A 22,400-nucleotide genomic window follows, 5' to 3' on the forward strand; every position below is an offset into this window, starting at 1 on the left:
TGGGGTGAAGACTGCAATTTTATATACGATGGAGTCAGGGAAGGCCTTGCAGAGAGAAGGAAATTTGAGTAAAGTACTGAAAGAGGTGAGGGGAAAAAGCCATGTGAACATCTAGAAGTGGTGTATTGCAGGCTAAAAGGTTTGACACATGCAAAGGCCCTGAGTTAGGGTGTATGCTGTTACCTCTCCAATGTCATATCTCCATATTTTGCACCTCCCTCACTGTACTCCAACCAAGCACTGGCCTCCTCCTTGTTGTTGCATAGATATATGCTGGTGAATGGGGGGTGAGGGACCAGGGACGCAGTGCAGACCTGTAGAAGCTCCTCTGAAGAGGTCTTCTCAAACTGAAAAACAGGCCATCATCATATGACCGAAGGGAACGTTGAGCAAACACTCCTCTTGAGCAGCACTGTCCAAGGGAACTTTCTGCCATGACGGGAATGTTTTCTATCTGTGCTGTTCAGTAAGTAGCCACTAGACACATGTGCTATTGGGCACTTGAAAACTGGCTAGTATGACTGAGAACTGAAATTTTAATTGCATTTTATTTTAGTTAATTTAAATTGAAATAGTCAAATGTGGCTAATGGCTACCACACTGGCCAGTATAATTCTAGAATAAAAGTAGGTCTTGAGAACACAGGAATTTGTCATTAATAGACAGACATCTTACTTCTAAACAAAGAAAAATGTTTCATTTGATTTGTTCAAGTTCAAGTTGGTCTGATGAGAATTCTCTGATTAAACATGGCAATTATGATAGCTTTACTTAATTGTCACAAAAAGTATGTATTAACCATTATTTACCATGTAATTTTTTGGCTACTGCATGTAAAACTACTGCTTTCTTACCTCAGCTGTAGTGTTTTCCTGTGGATGATTTATTATTATTGTTAGAAATTTTTTAAAAATCTGTTTTTAAATCAAGCTGTGTTTCCTGCTAGCAAGTTTTTACTTCTCAATTTGATTTGTCTTCAGGTGACACACACTTAACAAGCAAATGGAAAAATATAAATACAAATATAATGAATAGGATATGGCATAATAAGCTACACATTCATGTATTATTAAATTCTAACAAAAGAGAATCAAAGAATGTAATCAGTCAAAAGGCTTAAAAGATTTTGGGGGAGGACACTGGCATTCAAATAGCTTTGTTTCTACAAAACTGGAAGTAGGAGACACTCATTATTTCAAGAGATATGCAAGGCCAATCTTTAAAAGCTATACTCAACTTTATAAAAATATACGGGTTCTAAGAAAACGGCATATATATATGCACTATATCAAACACACCACTATTAAACCTACACAAGAAAACTTCAAGTTTTAGAATTTCTAAGTTTAAATCAACAGCACCCAGAGACGATGAAAGCCAGTTACTAAAAAATTTATTGCTTGGTAAAATCTCAGTTTACAATTCAAAGGATTTTAAAAATCTCTGTGCTGTTATGAAGCTTTATGGGGTTTACAGTGGAGATGAAAACAGAAATAAAAAGATCTGACAAACAGAAAATGCCAGAGATATTTCCAGCATTATCAACATGGATTCTTTTTCCCCTATCATTACCTTTCACCTTATTCCAAGAAAACTGACCTTAACTCATCTGCCTGAAAAGACAACTATGTTTCCCGGGATCCTTTTCAAAATGCAAATGTTTGGTGGGCAATTTTATTTGGAAGAATATTATCTTTATAATTTTTAAAAAGAATTAGAATGTAAACTCCATGAGGGCAGGAATTTCTGATAATCTGCAGTATTGCCAGTGCCTAGAATAGTGCCTGCCATATAGCAGGTACTTAAAAAATATTTATTGAGTTAATAATTTAACCACAACCTTTTATTAAAATAAGATAACCAAATTATATCATAACATTAGTATAGATTTTCATTTTAACATTGGTAATCTAAAATCATTCCACTTATCAAAACTTCTTGCTTTACCATCTATATATACAGCAAAGCCCTTTTTAAAGTTTATTGGTAATTCACAGAATTAGCCAAAGGCTTTTATATTCGTTATTCCCGTGGTTACAGAATTTTTTTTTATATATTCTTTTTTTTTTTTTTCGCGAGGAAGATCAGCCCTGAGCTAACATCCTTGCTAATCCTCCTCTTTTTGCTGAGGAAGACTGGCTCTGAGCTAACATCCATTGCCAATGCTCCTCTTTTTTTTTTTTCCCCAAAGCCCCCCAGTAGATAGTTGTACGTCATAGTTGCACATCCTTCTAGTTGCTGTATGTGGGACACGGCCTCAGCGTGGCCGGAAAAGCGGTGCGTCAGTGCGCGCCCAGGATCCGAACCCGGGCCGCCAGTAGCGGAGCGCGCGCACTTAACCGCCAAGCCACGGGGCCAGCCCTCATGGTTACAGAATTTTATAATCCCTTCCAATTCCAAAATTTATTCTAATAATGACCTAAAACTGTAAAGGAAAAATCTGAAACCTATCCAAATGGAATGTCATGGAATGTTAACACAAAATATTATTTAAATTACTACAGAAATATCTGCAAAACAACTGACAGATCATCCTGATCATTTCATGATTTTCTTAAATCTTTTGAAGGGTATTTTCTAGTTCTCTGCTTAGTCATGTTTTATATTACTGTCAAATCCTTCACTTTCAAAATCAAGTATATTGAAATGCCATATAATAAGCTGCACTGTGCTTTTTAAATTTTATACCAAAAGATCTAATTATTTTAAAAACAAAATCTAATACACATTGGAAAATACTCAGCTGGAATGTTTGCTGAAATGCTGTTTACTGCAAAAGTCCCAATGTTTTATCAACTAACACTGAAGTTTAAATTAGGGCTAAACTCAGGAAATTGACCTTCATAATATTTTAACATGATGTTTGTCTTTATAAGGTGGTTTTCTTCTAAGAATAGCGGACTTAAATGTCCTTGACTTACAGTCAAATTTCGGTCCCAGATCTGTATGCTTCCATTCTGGCAGGCAGCCGCAACGAGGTTTCCATCTCTACTATATGTGCATGTGGTGGGAATTACTTTTTTACCCTGCATTGTCCGTGGTTTAAACACGCTTTTTTGCTTCCTTGGATTTTCAACTTCCCATGTCCTCACAGTCCTAAAAAGGATAAGGAAATTTTCGTTTACAAAAAAGAAAGGAGTTTAAAATACAAAAGAGCACACAACAACAGCTTCACCTTTTAAGCATATAAACCTAATGATTATTTTAAAATAAAATAAAATGTGCACTGTAAAACATTCTCTTTTTATAAATGAGGTTACTCACTGAAATAAAGTGAACCATCCATAACGTGATGTCATCACATCAAACAGAAAGTGGCAAATGCTACTTCAAATCTATCAGCTATTAGTTCTGAGCCTCTAAAGCAGTGGCCTCCAAACAATTCTGACTATATACTCTGATCAGTAAAACTGTTGAACATACACCCCCTGTAAAAACACATTAATTTCTAAATTACTTACATGTGTTAATGCATCATTATAAAACAAACACCAGAAAACACATTGAAAAAAATAAGTCACTAAAAAAAGAATGCTGTTCTGCTCTAGGGCCTAGGCAAAGATCTCTGCCTCTAAGGGAGGAATAAAAACAAAGCTGTCTGCCCCCGAGTTTTCACCAAGTAACAAGCAACAGCAGTCTCAAGCTGGGGCAAGGACAAAACACCTTCCTGTTCACAGTCCCAGGCAAAGTATTACTGCCACTAAGAGAGGATAGAACAAAATCTATATGATCCAGAGAGTGAAAAAAAACACAATATACAGAAAAACAAAGATGAGTTCAGTGACTTCTTGGTAGAAAGTATCCAAGCTAAAGCACTATGGAACAACATCTCTAAAGTTCTGAAAGAAAAAAATGTCAATCTAATATTCTATAGCTAACAAAAATACATTTCAAAAAGAAGGTGACATAAAGACTTTCTCAGGTGAAGAAAAGTGAGACAATTCATTTCCATCAGACAGGTACTACAAGAAACGTTAAAGGAAGTTCTTCAGGAAAAAAAAATATGACACTAATGGAAATCTGAATCTACACAAAGAAATGAAGAGTGCCACAAATGGTAAAAATGAGGGTAAATGTAAAAGACATTTAAAATAATGTTTAAATCTCTTTAAAAGATAAATAGCTGTAAAGCAAAAATGATAATGTATTGTGAGGTTTTAACATAAATAGTTCAAGTAAAAGGTATGAAAACACTAGCATAAAGGTTGGGAGGGAGAGATTGTTTTATACTATACTTAGTTTTATACTGTACTTGAAATAGTATATTACTTGAAGAGAGACTTTGACACAGTGAAGATGTATATTACAAACCCTAGAGCAATCACTAACACATTTTTAATAATGAATACATAATAATGGAGATAAAATGGAAACAAAAAATTAATCCTATCAAAAACACGAAGAGATAATAAAGGACTATGGGATAAATATAAAAGAAATGGCAACATGGTAGATTTAAATCCAACCTCATCAATAATTGCGTTAACTGGGAATGGAATTTCCAAATTCCTAAAATTTGGAATTTCTAAAAACTCTAATTAATAAAGCAAAGACTGTCAGATTGGATTAGATAAAAGCAAGACTCAGCAGATGATGTCTTTAAAAAACACAAAAAAACCTTTAAAGACTTAGAAATGTTAACAATAAAAAGATGGAGAAAAAAGATGTGCCATGTAAACAATCAAAAGAAAGCTGAAGTGACCATATTAATGTCAGACAAAGCGGACTTCAGAACAAGGTGAAAACTAGAGAGAAAGAGGAAAATTTCATAATGATAAAGAGTCAATTGCTGAAGAAGACACAACAATCTGAAATGCACATGCCCCTAATAACAATGCTTCAAAATACAAAAGCAAACTTAATAGAAACAAAAGAAGAAATAGCAAATCCATACTTATAGCTGTACACTTCAACACTCTTCTCTCAGTAACTGAGAGAATAAGTAGATCCTTCTCTTCTCCCCCCAAAATCAGTAAGGATATAAAAGACCTCAAAAACAAGTTGAGCTACCAAACAAGTTGAGCTAATTAACATTCATATAACACTTCACCCAACAACAACTGAATGTGTCTTCTTTTCAGGTACATTTCAACAAGATATACCATCTTCTTGGCCGTAACACAAATCTAAACACACTAAAAATGACCAAAATCATATCAAGTATGTACATTGTCAGAAAATAAAATTAAATAAGCAGTCAATAACATAAATACATCTGGAAACATATCTTTTCCATAACATTTAGAAACTAATAAATACAATTTTAAATAATCCATGGGTCAAAGAAAAAAATCAGAAGGGATATTAGAAAATACTTTGAATTCAAAAAATATGAAAATACAATATTTCAAAATTCATAGTATTCAGCTAAAGCAGAGCACAGAGAGAAAATATAGCCTTAACTGTGTATAGAAAGAAAGACCTCAAATCAGTGACTTAAGATTCAATCTTAAGAAACTAGAAAAAAGAGAGAAAATTAAATCCAATGCAAGCAGAAAGAAAGAAAGAATGAAAATGAGAGACAAATGACTAAAATAGAAAAAAGAGAAACAGTAGAGAAACCAAAAGCTGGTTCTTTGAGTAGTTCAATAAAATTAATAAACCTCTAGCTAGACTGATGAAAAAAACAGAAATTAGAGACAATATCAAACAGCAATATCTTGAATGAAAGAGAGGATATCATTACAGATCTTAACAACATTAAAATAATAATAAGGGAATTTTATGAACAAATTTATATAAATAAATTTGATAATTTAGATGAAATGGACAAATTTCATTGTAAGACAGAAACTACCGAAGCTCATTCAATAAGAAATAAATAACTAGAATATTCCTATATGATTAAAAAAGCTGAATACATAGTTTAAAATCTTCCCACTAAGGAAACTCTAGATGGCTTCATTGTTGAATGCTACCCAACATTTAAGAAAGAAATAATATCAACTCTAAACAAACTCTTCCAGAAAATAGAAGAGGAAACACTTCTCAACTCATTGTATAAGGCAAGCATTACCCTGATGCCAAAACCAAAGTCACCACAAGAAAAGAAAACTATGAATCCATATCCTCAATGACCACAGACACAAAAATCGTTGATAAAATATGAGCAAATTCAAACTAGCAGTGTATAAAAATGATAATACATCATGATTAAGTGGCTTTAAACCAGAAATGCAAAGAAGGACTGAAAGGACTGAAAATTAAACAATATAATGTACCATATCAACAGACTGAAAAATAAAAAAGATACATGATCATTTCAATCAATGCAAAATAAGCATTTGAAAAAAAATCCACATCCATTCATGACAAAAAACTCTCAGGGGGCTGGCCCCATGGCCTAGTGGTTAAGTTTGGTGCACTCCGCTTCGGTGGCCCGGGTTCATGCGTGTAGATCCCAGGCACAGACCTACACCACTTGCCAGCCATGCTGTGGCAGCGACCCACATATAAAAGGAAGAAGATTGGCACAGACATTAGCTCAGGGCTAACCTTCCTCAAGCAAAAAACAGAGGAAGACTGGCAACAGATGTTAGCTCAGGGCTAATCTTCCTCAGGGAAAAAAAAAAAGTCTCAGGAAACTAGCAAAAGGATGAATAGGATGGAACTTGCTCAACCTGATAGAGGACATCTATAAAAAACTTACAGGTAATATAATTAATGGAGAAAGACCGAACAGTTTCCTGTTACACTTGAGAACAAAGCAATGATGTCTAACTCTCATCATTTCTTTATACTAGAGTTGCCAGCCAGTACAATAAGGCAAATAAAAGAAATTAAAGGCTTACTGACTAGAAAGAAGAAATGAATCTGTCTTTATTAAGAGACCACATAATCATCTACATAGAAAATCCCAAGAATTTACGAAAATGCTACTAGAATAAGTGAGTTTAGCAAGGTCACAGGATACAAGGTCAATAACCATAAATCAATTTTATTTCTACTGATTAGCAGCAAACAATTGGATGTTGAAATTATGAAAAAATACCATTTATAACAGCATGAATAAACATGAAATCTGACAAGGTATGTTTAGTATTTGTACACTGAAAACCATAAAACTTTTCTGAAAGAAATGAAAGGAGATCCACGTAAATGAGAAAATATACTGTATTCACGGATCAGAAGAGACAATATTGTTAAGATTTCAATTCTCCCCTAATTAACCTTTAGATTCAATGCAATCTCAATCAAAATTCCAGCAGAGTTTCTTTGGAGTAGAACTTGAGTAAGCTGATTCGAAAAGCTACATGGAAATGCAAACAACTTGGAACAGCATAAATAATTTCTAAAAAGAACAAAACTAGGGAACTTACTATACCCAGGTTCCCGTATTATCTTCTAACTCCCACTTATAACATCAATCACATAAGTTATAACTAAACACGTTAACATCTATTTCTTCTGGGCCAGCCCCAGTGGCCTAGTGGTTAAGTTAGGCCCGCTCTACTTCAGCAGCCCGGGTTCGGTTCCCAGGCATGGACCTATATCATTCATCGGTCAGTGGCCATGATGTCACAGAGGCTCACATACAAAAAAAAAAAAAGAGGAAGATTGGCAACAGACATTAGCTCAGCGTGAATCTTCCTCAGCCAAAAAATATATACATATATCCATCCCTTCTACAAGAAGAGCTCCTTGAGAGCAAGGGTGCATTTTTTTTTTTTAAATCTTTGTATGCCTAGGCTCTGCACCATCTCTTGAACATAACACATACTAGGTCCTCAATAAATGTTTGTTGAATAAACGAAGGAAATTCATTGCTTATCTAAGTATTTTAGAAATCAACTTTACTGAGGTATAATCAACATACAACGAAATGCAATTGATTTTTAAATGCATAGATTTCAAATAGCCAGCATTTTCTGTCAAATATTTATGATCTATTCCAAATGAAGGTTTTTTTCTTTTTTAATAACTTTCACATGTCTTTCCCCTAACCTTTGCTTGGGAACTTACTCAATTGTTTAACATTATCAAACCCTAGTTTTCAGAGCTGTCAAACTCAGTGCCTGACATAAGACTGCACTGACTGAATTTTAGGAACTAGTGACTAGCAAAATGTAACCCCAAACATAAGGGTTTAGGAACAGGGCACAGGAACAACAGAAAGAACTCCAGGATTTAAAGCAACCTAGTAAGGAGCCAGGAGACTTCACTTCAGTGTAACAGGACACTTTGACAACTAGAAGTCATAAGCAATGTGACAGATAGTGTTAGCAGCATACTCCAACATCCATTCTCCTTTCTTCTCAAAGTCGGTATTTCCCAGCCTGTCTTGCAGCTAGATGTGATGAAACATGGCAACTATGCTTTGATCAGTGTGGTGTAAATGGAAGAGTAGTGTAGGACTTTGGGAAGTCTCTAAAAGAAGGTGGCAGACCCTTCTTCATCCCTTCTTGTTTACTTCTTCCTCTATCAGCACTCTAGAAATAATGCTGGGCTCAAGCAGCATCTTATCAGAGCAACAAAATAAAAGGTACCGTGCTCTTTGCTGACAGTAGAGCCACCAAACCAACTCTGGCGTGCCTATGTCTAGACTTCTCTTACTGAGAGACAGACAGACAGACAGATAGATGGATGGATAGAAAGATAAAACTTAATGGGGTATAACATACAATGAAATTCATCTTTTTAAATGTACAGGTCTGTGAGTTTTGACAAATGCATAGTTCTATCATTCCAAAAATTTCCTTTATGTTGCCTCTTTATAAAAACCTCTCCCCTCCCCAGCTTTAACCCTTGGCAACTATTGATCTGTTTTGTATCCCTATAGTTACGCCTTTTCCAAAATCATGTAACGGGAATGATATTGTATGTAGCCTTTTGACTCTGGCTTCTTTAACTTAGCATAATATATCTGAGTTGTTATATATATATCAATAGTCCATTCTTTTGTGTTGCTAAAAACATTCCACTATATGGATATACCACATTTTGTTTATCCATTTACCAAATGAAGGATATTGGGTTGTTTCCAGTTTGAGGTGGTTGTGAATAAAGCCACTATAAATATTCATGTACAGTTTTTTTGGTTTTGGGGGTTTTTCTTTTGTAAAAATAAGTCTTCATTTCTCTTGGCTAAATATACCTAGAAATGGGATTGTCGGTCATACAGGAAGTGTATGTTTAACTTTATAAAAAACCATTAAACTTGGGGCAGGCCCTATGGCGTAGCAGTTAAGTGCCCACATTCCACTGCTGGCAGCCCAGGTTTGGATCCCTGGTGCGCACCGATGCACCACTTGTCAGGCCATGCTGTGGCGGTGTCCCCTGTAAAGTAGAGGAAGATGGGCACGGATGTTAGCCCAGGGCCAGTCTTCCTCAGCAAAAAGAGGAGGATTGGCATGGATGTTAGCTCAGAGCTGATCTTCCTCACAAAAAAAAAAAAAAAAAAAAAAACGTTAAACTGTTTTCCAAAGTGGCTGTTCCATTTTGAACTCTCACTGGTAATGTATGAGAGTTCTAACTGCTCTATATCCTTTACAACAGCTAGTATTATCAGTCATTTTTTAAGCCATTCTAATAGGTGTTTATTGGTATTGTGATTTTAATTTACATTTCCTAAATGACTAATGACGTTGAGAATCCTTCCATGCACTATTTGCTATCCATTTTTGTTCTTTAGTGAAATATCTCTTCAAATCTTTTGCTCGTTTTAAATACTTAGTTGTTTATTTTCTTATTATTGTATTTCGAGAGTTCTTTAGATATTCTGGATACAAGTTATCAGATATGTGTTTGGCAAATATTTTCCAAGTCTGTAGCTTACCTTTTCATTTTTTTAAAGTCTTTCAAATAGCAGAAGTTTTACATTTTGATATAGTTCTATTTACCAAATTTTTTTTATATCGTATCTAAGAAATCTTTGCCTAACCCAAGGTTATAGAAATTCTCCTATGTTTTCTTCTAGAAGTTTTATAGTTTTAAGTTTTACAACTAGGTCTATGATCTATTTGAACTAGTTTTTATATGTGGTATAAAGTCAAGGTTCATTTTTTTTTTGCATATGGATATCCAATCATTCCAGCATCATTCGCATCTGAGCATCATAAAACCTTACCCTCTACAGAATGTATTCTGTATTGCTTGTCTCTTGTCTCCGTTCACTATGCCTCCCATAGTTAATATGCACAAAGAGTTGAGAAATACCTCAGTGCCTTTTTTTCCTACCCTCAGCTCTGCAACAGCGGGGATAAATTATGATAGTTTGTTTTTTTTATAACTGAACATCTCAAAAAGTCAGATGATACTTTAGAATTAGGATATGAAAGGCCCACACAAGTATTACATATCATTATCATTATCTGGCTTGTTTAAAATTCTTCATCTCTAAAACCAGGATAATAATACCATCCATGAGGCGTTGGGAGGATTAAATGAGATAAGGGATGTAAATGTGTCTAGAACAGTTACTTGGAACACAGCAGGCACTCAATAAATATTAGTTCCTTTCTGCTCTTCCTCTTAGACCATAAGTAAAATACTAAAGCTAATAAATCCAACAACCAAGTATCTTCCATTATTTCAGCGGTATATTAACAGGTTGAGCTAGTTATCAAAATAACAGAAAGAAAAAAAGCAGCTAACCTAGCATATAGACGGATGAAATATAAATTTACATAGCATTAGATGGTGACTAATTACACATGCTTTTATGGCTCTGATTCTCTGAATCTTTGCCTAAAAAAATGGTTGCTAAAGTGCTAGGCCATTAGGTATCTGTCAAAACATTTTATGCTGAAGAACACATATTTTGAAACTTGGAGTGAGAGCTGGTCTTGTAAAATTAAAACTGTGTTTCATTAAAAAAGATTTAAAAATAGAAGAAGGATCTGCCTGGGCCTTTCTGGACACAGAATGAAAACACCCAGAAGACAAGCAAAAGACACAGGTGGGGACATTACATTGCCCCAGGCACAAATGCTTTCTGTCTTAAAATTTTGACATCTTTCCAGATACAAGTTTTAAACTTTCTGGCATCTGCTGCATAAATGCATCACAGCATTTGGCAGAAGTCAAGGGAAGCATTAATTTTGCATCGAAATCACTTAAGAGATCTTGGTTTAATTTTTCTCAAAAGACTACACAAGCAACTTGAGTGATGTAAGCGTCTGAAAGTTGCTGGCTCTCTTGGCAGAACAAATCCAACGAGAACAACCTTCTTTTCAAAAATGCCCAAATATCAAGGTACTGAAGTTCTACAGAAATGGGAAAAATGTTCTAGCTTCTATATGATCCACAATAATTTTTATAAACACACATAATTCACATACACGCACACAGTAATTGCAATAAGAATACAATCGCATTTAGCAGAAATGTATTTGGTGTTAATGTTTTATACTTACAATTATTAAAGTTAGGCCTTATGAAATCTAGAGTTAGAGTAAGGAATGAATGCTACAATAAATAATCACTTATACCCTTACATTTACGGCCAACTGATTCTCAACAAAGATGTCAAAACAATTCAGGGGAAAAAAAGTGGTCTTTTCAAAAAATTATGCTGAGACAACTGGATATCCAAATGCAAAAAGGTGAACATGGACCCTTACTTCACATGATACAAAAATTAACTCAAAATGGACCCTGAATTAGGGAAAGGTTTCTTAGATACAACACCAAAAGCACAAATGATAGAAGGAAAAAAAAAAAGATAAGTAGAATGTCATCAAAATTAAAAATGTATGTGCTTTGAAAGATACTATGAAGAAAGTTTAAAGACAAGCCATAGACTTGGAGAGAACATTTGTAAATCATATATCTGATATGAGACTAGTATCTAGAATATTTAAAGTACTTTTACAATTCAACAAAAAGATAAGTGACTCAATTTTTTTTAAGGGCAAAAGATTTGAATACATATTTCACTAAAGAATATATATGAATGCCCAATAAGCACATGAAAAGATGCTTGACATCATTCGTCATTAAGAAAACGCAAATAAAAATCATAATGACTGGGCTGGCCCGGTGGCGCAGCGGTTATGTGCACACGCTCCGCTTCGGCAGCCTGGGGTTCGCGGGTTCGGCCCCCGGGCACACACTGACACACCGCCTGTCAAGCCATGCTGTGGCGGCGTCCCATATAAAGTAGAGGAAGATGGGCACAGATGTTAGCCCAGGGCCAATCTTCCTCAGCAAAAAAAGAGGAGGATTGGCATTGGAGGTTAGCTCAGGGCTGATCTTCCTCATACACACACGCACAAAAAACTCACAATGAGCTACCACTTCATACCCACTAGATAGCTATAATAAAAAAGACGGAAAATAATAGGTGCTGGTGAGGAAGGAAAGAAACTGGAACCCTCATACATTACTGATAGGAATGTAAAATGGTAGAGCCACTTTGGAAAACAGTTTGGCAGCTTTGCAAAATATTAAACGTAGATTTACCACACAACTCAATAATTCCACTCCTAGTATCCACCCAAGAGAATTGAAAATATATCCCCATGCAACAACTTTAACATGAACATTCATAGAAGCATTATTCATAATAGCCAAAAACTGGAAACAACTCTGATGTCCATCAACTGACGAATGCATAAACAAAATATGAAACTGTCATAAAATGCAAAACTATTTGGCAACAAAAACAAAGTAGCGATACACACTATGTATGACTTTCCTGAGGCTGCCATAACAAATAAGTACAAACTGGGTGGCTTAACAACAGAAATTTATTCTTTCACAGTTCTGGAGGCCAGAAGGCTACTCCCTCCAGAGGCTCTCTGGGAGAACCCCTCCTTGCCTCTTCCAGCTTCTACTGCCTTGTCAGCATTGCTTGGCTTCATTGGCTTATAACCACATTACTCCAATCTCTGCATCTATCTTTACATGGCCTTCCCGTCTGTGTGTCTTCTCCTTTTCTGTCTCTTGTAAGGATACTCGTCATTGGATTTAGGGCCCACCTGGATAATCCAGGATGATTTCATCTGAAGATCTGCAAAGATCTCTTTTCCAAGTAAGGTTAACATTCAGGGGTTCCAGGAATTTGTTATGGAAGTATCTTTTGGGGGGCTACCATTCAACCCACTATACATTATTACACGGATGAACCTCAAAACACATTATGCTAAATGAAAGAACCTAGATGCAAAAGATTATATATTGTATGTTCCCATTTATCTGAAATGTTCATAAACGGCAAATATCTAGACACGAAGCAGATTAGTGGTTGCCTAGGGCTGGGGTAGGAATGGGGAATGACTAAACATGGTTCTCTTTAGGGTGATGGAAATGCTATAAATTAGATTGTTGTGATGGTTGCATAACTTTGTAAATATACTGAAAATCCTTTAATTGCCCCCATCCTCTTCTAGTTTCAGCTGGAATCAGTATAGTTAAAAGTCTCATTAAATTCATAGAATAACCATCAATAATTAAACATTTCTGAGGACCACTTTAGGAAGTCTCAGATGAGGAAGTGAATCAAATGAAATTAGAAGAGATTCTCAATTTAAAATATATATCAATATTCTTATTAAATAAAAATTACTCCCTGCTCTTATAAACCAAATAACCCTAAAGCTCTTTATGAAGCACTTTTTAATCTTTTATTTCACTAAATCTAACAACAAGAGATGAGGGTCTAGTAGATTAAGAAGTAAAGGATTCTGAATTACATACAGAGTTCTAGTCCACATGACCTGCTGGACTGGACCACTGTAGGTGAAGTAGTACTCAATGGCTTCCTACCCACATTAAATTAAAACCCTATACCACATGTCTAATGCTCAACTGCTTAAAGGTTTGTGTACAAATAGGAAATATATATATATATAGACATTATATATTCATGGCTATATCTCAATAAGTGACCTTAAACATAGGAAGAGAGAAGGGGAAAAGGGAAGGAGGAAGGGAAAGGAAAACTACATACTCAGATGAATATCCAAATATGTTAAGGTAGTAGGTTCCTTTTTTTCCCTCTAAATCCTTTTACTTTAACCTATCATGAAGTTCATAGAAATAGAGTATAATGTTTCAAGAGAACACCCACAGGTAGATGCTAAGAACTGTTCTGCTCAGACTTATGGCAAAAATGCTTCACAAGTATTTCAAAAGAATACATGGGGACTGTCATGCACCTTCTAAAATGCTGAATTAAAATCTTCCAAACAGATACTTATTTCCACTCCTTTTATTTTCTTAATATCTAGCATCGTTTTGTACACGTAATAGGCTTTCAATACGTATACTAGATGTATATAATACACAGATATTTATAATATATATTATCATTATTATCTATCTGTCTTTCAGTACTGCTCTACTCTTGAGTTTTCCTGAAATGTTCTTCAAAACAATTAGCTTTTGCTGAGGAATGAGCACTCTTCCTGGTTCTGAAGAAACAAGGATTGACTAGGCCAGGGCCTTTGCCTTCACGGAAATCACAGCTTCATTGGTGGAAATAACGAACAAGCGATAAGCCATAGGGCCACAATTCAACAAATATATATATTAAATACTTTCTATAAGTTAGGTATCTTAGTAGACATCTGGGGATACAAAGGTGCCTGTTCTCCAAGAACACATAACCTAATGGAAGAGAAAAACTGGAAAAAAAACATTATCACCTCATGAGGCAGCACCCAGAGAAGAGAAAGAGGTAGCGCATTTGGAAAGACCTATAAAGGATTCCACAGAGGTGTGTATTTTGGGAAGAGTTGAGATTCTGCAGCAGAAATTCATAGTTGAGGAGGGTAGAGGGGTGAATCCTAGTAATTGGTATAGATAATGCAAAGATAAGAAGGCTCACAAATGCATAGTTTATTCTAGGAAAAACAAGTAGTTTGCTTCAACAAGACGATTAGGTCTCCAGTGGGCATAAGTGGAAGATGAGATCATTAACAATCATTGGCAATTACCAGATTGTAAAGAGTATTTTATGAGATATACTGGGATTACGGACTTTATACTCTAGGAGACTATGGAGCCACTAAATAGAGGAGTGACTTAAATTATATAATCAGACCTGCATTTTAGAAACCATTTGGGTGGCAGTAGGGAAGACTGCTTGGAGGGGACAAGTCTGCAGGTTGGATAGCTCAGGGGAGAGATGATCAAGGCCTGGGCTGAGGCAATGCAGTGGGGAGAGTGTAAAAGAAAAATAACTTTGAGGAGGGCTAGGGAGGTGAGGCCATTCATTCAGTGATGCAGAGTTGTGGAAAGCGGAAAGTGTGGTATAAGACAAAAGATAATGATCTTAAAGGAGATAAGAGCAGGTTAAGGTTAAGGTTCCGATACTCAGACAACCACGTGGAGAATCTTGTTGTATAGGGCGGGTGAAAGGAATACAATTAGGAGTCATTAGAACGTAGACAGAGATGCACCTGTGGGAACTACAGAAGGCAGAGCTCCATAGAACAGATACTTGAGGAATAAGCGGCAAAAAGAAAAAGGAGTGAGATAGGAGACAAGAAAGAAATACCAGAGGCAGGAGAGGGCAGTGTTTGGAAAGCCGAAGGACAAAGTTTAAAAGGAAGGTGTGATCAAGAATATCAATTCCAAAGAGATTTTAAGTAAAATAAGGAGTGAAAGGCCGTCATTGGATTTAAGAGATAAAGGACATAGATGAGGTCTGTAAGAACAATTTCGGTAGAATGATGAGGGCAGAAGGAATTAGGAGTGGGAAATGATAAGAGAGAGACAGCAGGTGAAGAATGTTCCTGCATAAAATGCTGTTTAAATACAAACAGGAAGTGATAAAACCTGGCTAGGATGAAAAGGAACGGAACTGAGGAAGCGAGGCTGAGGAGAGGATATAACATTCAATTTAGATTTGAAAGTGGGAATTTATGGCAGAAGGAATACCATGAGCAAAAGCCTTGAAAGGAATCAAGAATAGTTTGATACAGTTGGGGGGGGCGGGTAGGGAGGATTGCACACACGTCTGGAGATGAGGATGGAAACAGGCTAGGACTGGATTGGAAAAGGCCTTGCAAACCCAGTTAGGGAGTGTGCACAGTATTCTGTAAACTTTGGGATGCAACAGAGAGTCAACACCAATAAGGAGTTTGGGATCAGGAAGGGCAGGCCTGAACTCCCCTCCTAGGCAAGCTGGGTGCCCCAAAGTCTGCCTGGACTAGTGCTCCAGCAACAGGGCCTGACCCATTGCTGCAGAGTATGAAGCCAAGAAGGAATGAAGACAGTGTCCCTGACAAAGGTTTTGGATAAAGGAGAACGATGCTGTTATTAACATAAATGAAGAATTAGAGAAGAGAGAAAGATGCCAGAAAATGAAATTAAAATAGCAAAGATCTAGTGCTTCTAATAGTAGTATATATTTCTGACCAACTGAAAATGAACATGAAGAGGTCCTTGATGGAAATCAACTCTTCTGGAGAGGGCACTAAGAACAGACAGAAGAATCCTGTAATTCTCCAACTGCATTTCTATGTACTTTACTGGGGAGTGGGAAATTCACAATGAATCTACCTGGGGCATAAAAGAAAGTCACTCAGTGCTAGTACACTAATTAAATACTCGTATAACATGTTTCAAGATAAGAAATGATATGTGGATTTGGCCTTAAAATGTGGAAAAAGATGTAGTGTGCCTATAATTACAGATAGTTGTTTAATTTATGTTAAGAAGTAATTACTGCCTCCTGACAAGAGCAAGACAGAGCACAGTGGGTGGAGGTGGAGAACGGAGAGATAAGGGGGAAGAGGAAAGAGATTACGGTAGCCAGCACAGGATAAAGTGGATATGACAAATCTTACAGAAATCTGCCTCCACCCCCCTTTACCCGGGTGCTGCCAGGGCTTAACGGTATTTCTGGACCAACTTCTCCCTGGATATTAGCAGGTGCAGGCAGGCTTTCCAACAAGCTGCTGAAGTATGGAGCCATTATTCTTCATGATTACAGCCATTCTTTATTTTTTAAAATGCCTCTGAAATACAACATATATACGAAATCTTAACTCAACCAACCAAGTTTTAAAGCAGCAAACTCTACATCTGCAAAACAGATTCTAAAGATAAAATTTTATGTGCCAAAGAGTGATTCAGTGCAAATTTGAAAATGAGATAAATATTCTTCTTTTGAAAGGGAGTGGATGGTTTTTCCTGACTGAAAAGCTAAACAATTCTTAATCAAGTTGTAGAGTTAAGTAGTGAAGTCAATGTTACTTTAGAGGTTTACACTCAACATAGTGAACCTTTTCAATATCTCTAACAAATTAATATACAACAGAACTCTTGCACTTGGAAGATTACTTCCAGAAATCATGAATGCCAAAATGTGTTTGATAACGAATTCAGAATACTGAAGTAATAATACGAATAAAAGCTAAGATTTGGACTAATAGATAGCTAATATTTATGTGCTCATAATGAAGCAAGACTGTTCTAAGCACTTTATAATTTCATCTTCACAACCCTATGAAGAAAGTACTGTTATTATCTCTATTTTACAGGAGAAAACTAAGGCACAAAAGGATTAATAATTAATGTCAATATTCAGATAAGTGGAATAACCAACCACTGTACCTACTATATGGATCCATGAAACAGGTAAGGTCACAACAATTTTGGATTGATAAGTTATAAACACTGATGGTTCAAGTAATACTTATGCTTGAGAAAGAACACTGCAAAATTTCCATATCTATAAAACTAATGCAAAATAAGGCTGATTATTATTTGTATTTTGCATCTTTTAGGAATAAACAGTGACTTGGAAAGTCTCACTATCGTAAAGTATACTATGTTACAGAAATGTAGTCCTTACTATTTAACAAATGAATACCAACTTTTCTCTCCCAATAAAGATAATCAATGAGAAAACACTTTCAAAAGGGTACAAGGGTAAGAGATTCCATTTACTATAATTGCCTGTCTCTGTCCCCACCTCTCATACTTTCCTATCCCCTAGACCTGTTGATAAGCTAGGCATTTCCCCCCCGAATATCTGTTATACATTCTTAAAAAAAAAAAAACCTTTAGGGAGGATAAACTTTGTGTGTGTGGAAGAGGAGAAACAGCATGTAGAAGAATCAGCAGCAGCTCATGTACAGAGTTCAAATGGGGAAATAAAGGTGAATCCAGGAAAAGGTTTAAAACCCACCACACATAGTTTAAAACCTTGCACAGGAGCTGTGAACTACTAGGATCAAAACAGCAGAGGGAATCACCCAAGTAGCATTTTGCCATCAGAAACAGGTGGTTTGAGAAATGGCACTGGTGAGGACCATGCTGAAGAAGTGCTACATGCTGAAAACAGAGGTTAAAACTCAGCAAACTCTCTGAATGCTCTCTGGCCTTTACAGTTACATAAAGAGACAATATAAAGAGATATTCTGCAGCATTACCAATAAGTATAATAATACTAATAAAAGCCAAACATTTATAAAGTTTGTATTATACCAGCGCTATGCTAAGCTTTACACGTTATCTCATTTTAAGCTCAACATTGAGGTAGGTACCTTTAGCATTCTCATCTTATAGATAAGGTGTAAGAAGTTGTGTCATCTGTCCATGATCACACAGTTAGTGGCAGTGTTAGGATTCTAATCCAGGTCAACCTGGTTGTAAAGGTACCTTACTATCTAAAGGATAATTATGCGTAGACCTCTGGTTGTATGATCATTGTATAAAATTGGGCCAGACACTCAAGCAGAGTATTCTTGGGTTATATTGCTAGATGTCTGATATAGGGACTTTGAAAAGTACTATTTATAATATTGTTAGTCTAGTTTCTGGGGACATTTACTACATGTCTCCCTAAAATATTAAAAGTTTTGATTTCATGGTTTGGCTTTCACCTATCCCTATAGTTAATGAGTCTGAATAACCTGCTCAGCACAACACTTAAATTTACTGCAGGAGAAACAAGGACCAGAATATAACTGCTAAAATGACCCATCCAATAATTGAAGAGTGAGACCATCAAAGGTCAAATATCCTAGGAAGGAAGATACTGCTTCAGTAAATTTAAATAAACAAAATTTTTCATACACTCTCCCCATCCCTGGGAGTTGTCTAAAGTACTGTGAGATCTGGGATTTGGAATCTAGTGAAATATCTCCTGGCTTATGACTTCAGAAGGGACAAGCCATCTAATATTCAACAGCCAGTTAATGCAAAAGGATCTGTCCTCATTTGACACACTTAATATTTATCAGAGTTTATTGCCTTGGACTCTCTGCTGCCCAACTCCAGATCTATGGATAGCTTTGTTTTTTTTGTGTGTGTGGGGGGTGAGTTGCCTAAAATAGGATACGTTTTTACTTTTTGAAGAGAAAGTCTATAGCTTCCCCTAGATCATCAAAGAGACCCAACAAAGATTAAGAATGAACACAGCTCTAGGTAATCTAAATTTTACCCCCAACCCAAGTAAGACCCTCAGAGAGCCAACTGTATATTTAGACTGCACGGCTTTGATCCTCTCTAAGAATGGCTTTTCCTAAATTACATTTTTTGGTTCTGCCCTTGACTTACATTGAGGGGTGCAACAAAAAATAGTAACAAGAATACAGGTCAGAAAAATGATTGAGGGTGAGTACAAGGAAGTCAGATTTGCCTGTTTTTAAATCCTCTCTTCCCACTTACTATGTGATCTTGGACAAGTTACTTAACCTCTCAGAGCCTCATTTCTGAACCTGAAAATAAAACTTCCAAGTTATTTTAAAAAACTGAATGAGAAAATATACATAAAGCACTTAGCACAGTGCCTCATCCATAGTAAATGCCCAATTATTATAAACTTACTCATAAGTAAGTTTACTTGATTGTAAGGATATTGTCTACATCAACCAGGGCTCTCTATACGAGGGGCCCTAGGAAACATTTTTCATTTATACTCCATTAAAAGGAAAAGCTCTGTTTTCATCTTAGGGATCCTGAGACTCTGTTAACTGAGCATGTCTACATCTTTGCTCTGGTCACTAGCAAGTTTAGAGCTGAATCTACAACCTAACTTTACCCACTCCTTCTCCTAATAATTTTTTGTGAACTAACTTTATCCCTTCACCCTTACTTTCCCACAGCCCTGAATGCTTTATTTTTTATAATGTTGTGTTACTATTACCACTTTGAGCTTCTTCAAATTCTTTTTTGGAATGAGATAGGATGCACAAAAATAAATTAACAAATCAATAGAAAAAATAAATAGTGCTGTTTTTGAACTGTTGATAATTTGGGTTAAAAAAAGTTACTTTCCTAATTCATGGGTATATTGGCTACAGAATCAGAAGAAAAATTTAATTCTTTGGACTTCCAAAAGTAGAATCTGCCCTAGATCAGTTTAGACTCTCAAACAAAAGCTGAATTAAGAGTCATCAGTCAAAAAGTAAAGCAAATCATCAGTATGATGATGAGAACCTAATATGAAGAGTGATGAAGTAATGGGGCAGTGTAGCAACATGCTATTCGTTTGAGGTGAATGCTTATATGTTCTGAAAGTTAAGTAACTTCTAGAATTCAATTACGGACATTTCAAAATGAAGCTACAAATTCACAGTAATGGGTTTAATTGCATCAACTTCTGGAAAAAACAAAAACAAAAGTTTCCTGTTTGTAACTGGATTGGACCCACAGTACTGGCAGGTAACATCCAGGCTGACTTAAAGGTCTATTTATTGTCTGACCCAGATGAATGGAAATGTGCCATAGCTGTCGTGTGTTAAGCAGATGGGACACCAAAGGGGCTGAGCTGTTGGCCAAAGACAAAGGGAAAAAAAATTCAAAATGTAAGCCAAAGAAGCTTTCCATAGCTGCTTGGCAATCCAGCTTCTAAATAAACTATCTTAATTTGATTCACATGTGGTGAGTGGAAAATTAAAAACAGGGCCGTGAAAAAAAATTAAGTGAATTCATTAAATAGATAAAATTACAAAGCTATATATATGTTTCACTACTATACATGTTGATATCAGGATTATTTGAGTTTCTATAGATACTATAATTTCATACTTTTAAGAAGTTGGATATTGTCTTAGGCATACAACAGACAAGATACTAATTTCTGAGAAGTAAATGTATTTCCAAGAAGAAAAAAGTATGACCTCTAAAGAATCAATAAGATAGAATAAAACTAATAATTTTTAAGTACATTATCAAATCCTAGGACAGCAAAATTAAAATGGAGTGTTAAGGACACACAAAAGGAAGAAACTATGAAGAAAAAGTAGAGATGATCTTCTAAAGAAAAATGTACTATAAAATGTTTAGGAGACTTCTTGTTTGTAAAAGCTGTTGTCTATCACAAAAATTCCATTGTGGGTACCCAGTCTATTGAAAGCTATAAAAAAAAAAAAAATGACTCCATGTTGGATTCTTCACAATAATGAAATGGATAAAAGTTAACACATTGAAATTCAAGTTTCTTTCAGACTATAATCAAATCTTTGTTCTAAATGTCTAATTTTTCTAAAATTGTTCATTATCAGAGTTGGATTTTTTTGTCCTTTTTCTTTTCTTTGCTCTTCCAGAAGTGAATATATTAAAAAATTCCCTTCCTTTCTTCTCATCCTTCCCCCCTTTTCCTTCCATTCAGTCAAAAAGTATTTACGGACCTACTGATAGGCCAAGCACTGCTCTAAGTGCTAGAGACACAGCACTGAAAAAACAAACATCCATGTCCCTGTGAAGCTATTAGTCTAGTTACATACACTGATTCATTTGTTTGTTCCTTCATTTCAATATCTCTTTATTGTATGTCTTCAAGGAACAGAATTTGGAGAAACACTTATACTAGGAATTAGAGAAACTAATAACAACATCAAGGTTAGAACTATGCAAGAAATTAATACTTCAAATACATCATTTAAACGAGAATACAACATGTGGAAGAGACATGGGTCAGATTCAGATCAGGTCCCACCTGTGGAAGCATCCCCTCACTTCTCCAGGCTAAATTTATCACTTTTTCTGTGTTTCTATAGGGGTGTGTTACACTTCTTGTATAAAACTTGTTATCTCACACTATATTTTACACTGCACATTTTTCTCTCCCACATTAGACCATGACCTCCTTGAGGACAGATTCCAGAGTTTTGTACATCTATGTGTCCCTAGCACCAAGAGCTGTGCCTTGCAAATGAGTTCAAGTAAGTTTACTGAATTGATGGCATTTAATTATAGGAAGAAAACTATCCAAAGGTTATATCTTAATAACTAAATTTAAAAAAAACAAACTTATTTTGACCTTCAATAAAACTAAGAACCTAGGTGAAGGTACACAGCCAAGAAATCAGTAAGTTATTAAAATTTCATAAATAGGGTACAATTCCAGCTGAATGGTTAACTACTGGAAGACTGCTTCCACATGTTAATTACACTGTTACTCGGGAACTTTCTGACATTTATATGGTCTCCACTAACAGTGGGCTTGTTATACTTAGAGCTATAAAATAAAATGACAATGCTCTGGTACAGAGCCTGAA

The 22,400-nt window shown here is 35.7% G+C and overlaps 1 protein-coding gene across 1 annotated transcript in view; it reads right to left on the minus strand.

Annotated features, from left to right (window-relative positions):
- WDR70 (WD repeat domain 70) overlaps positions 1-22,400 on the minus strand; it is a 308,270-nt gene that overhangs the window by 118,003 nt on the left and 167,867 nt on the right. The window contains exon 10 of the mRNA XM_058564205.1: positions 2,922-3,096. Coding sequence (XP_058420188.1) covers positions 2,922-3,096 — 175 coding nt within the window. The remainder of the gene's footprint in view (positions 1-2,921; positions 3,097-22,400) is intronic.

This window comes from Diceros bicornis, chromosome 20, assembly GCF_020826845.1.
Source record: "Diceros bicornis minor isolate mBicDic1 chromosome 20, mDicBic1.mat.cur, whole genome shotgun sequence".
NCBI lineage: Eukaryota > Metazoa > Chordata > Mammalia > Perissodactyla > Rhinocerotidae > Diceros > Diceros bicornis.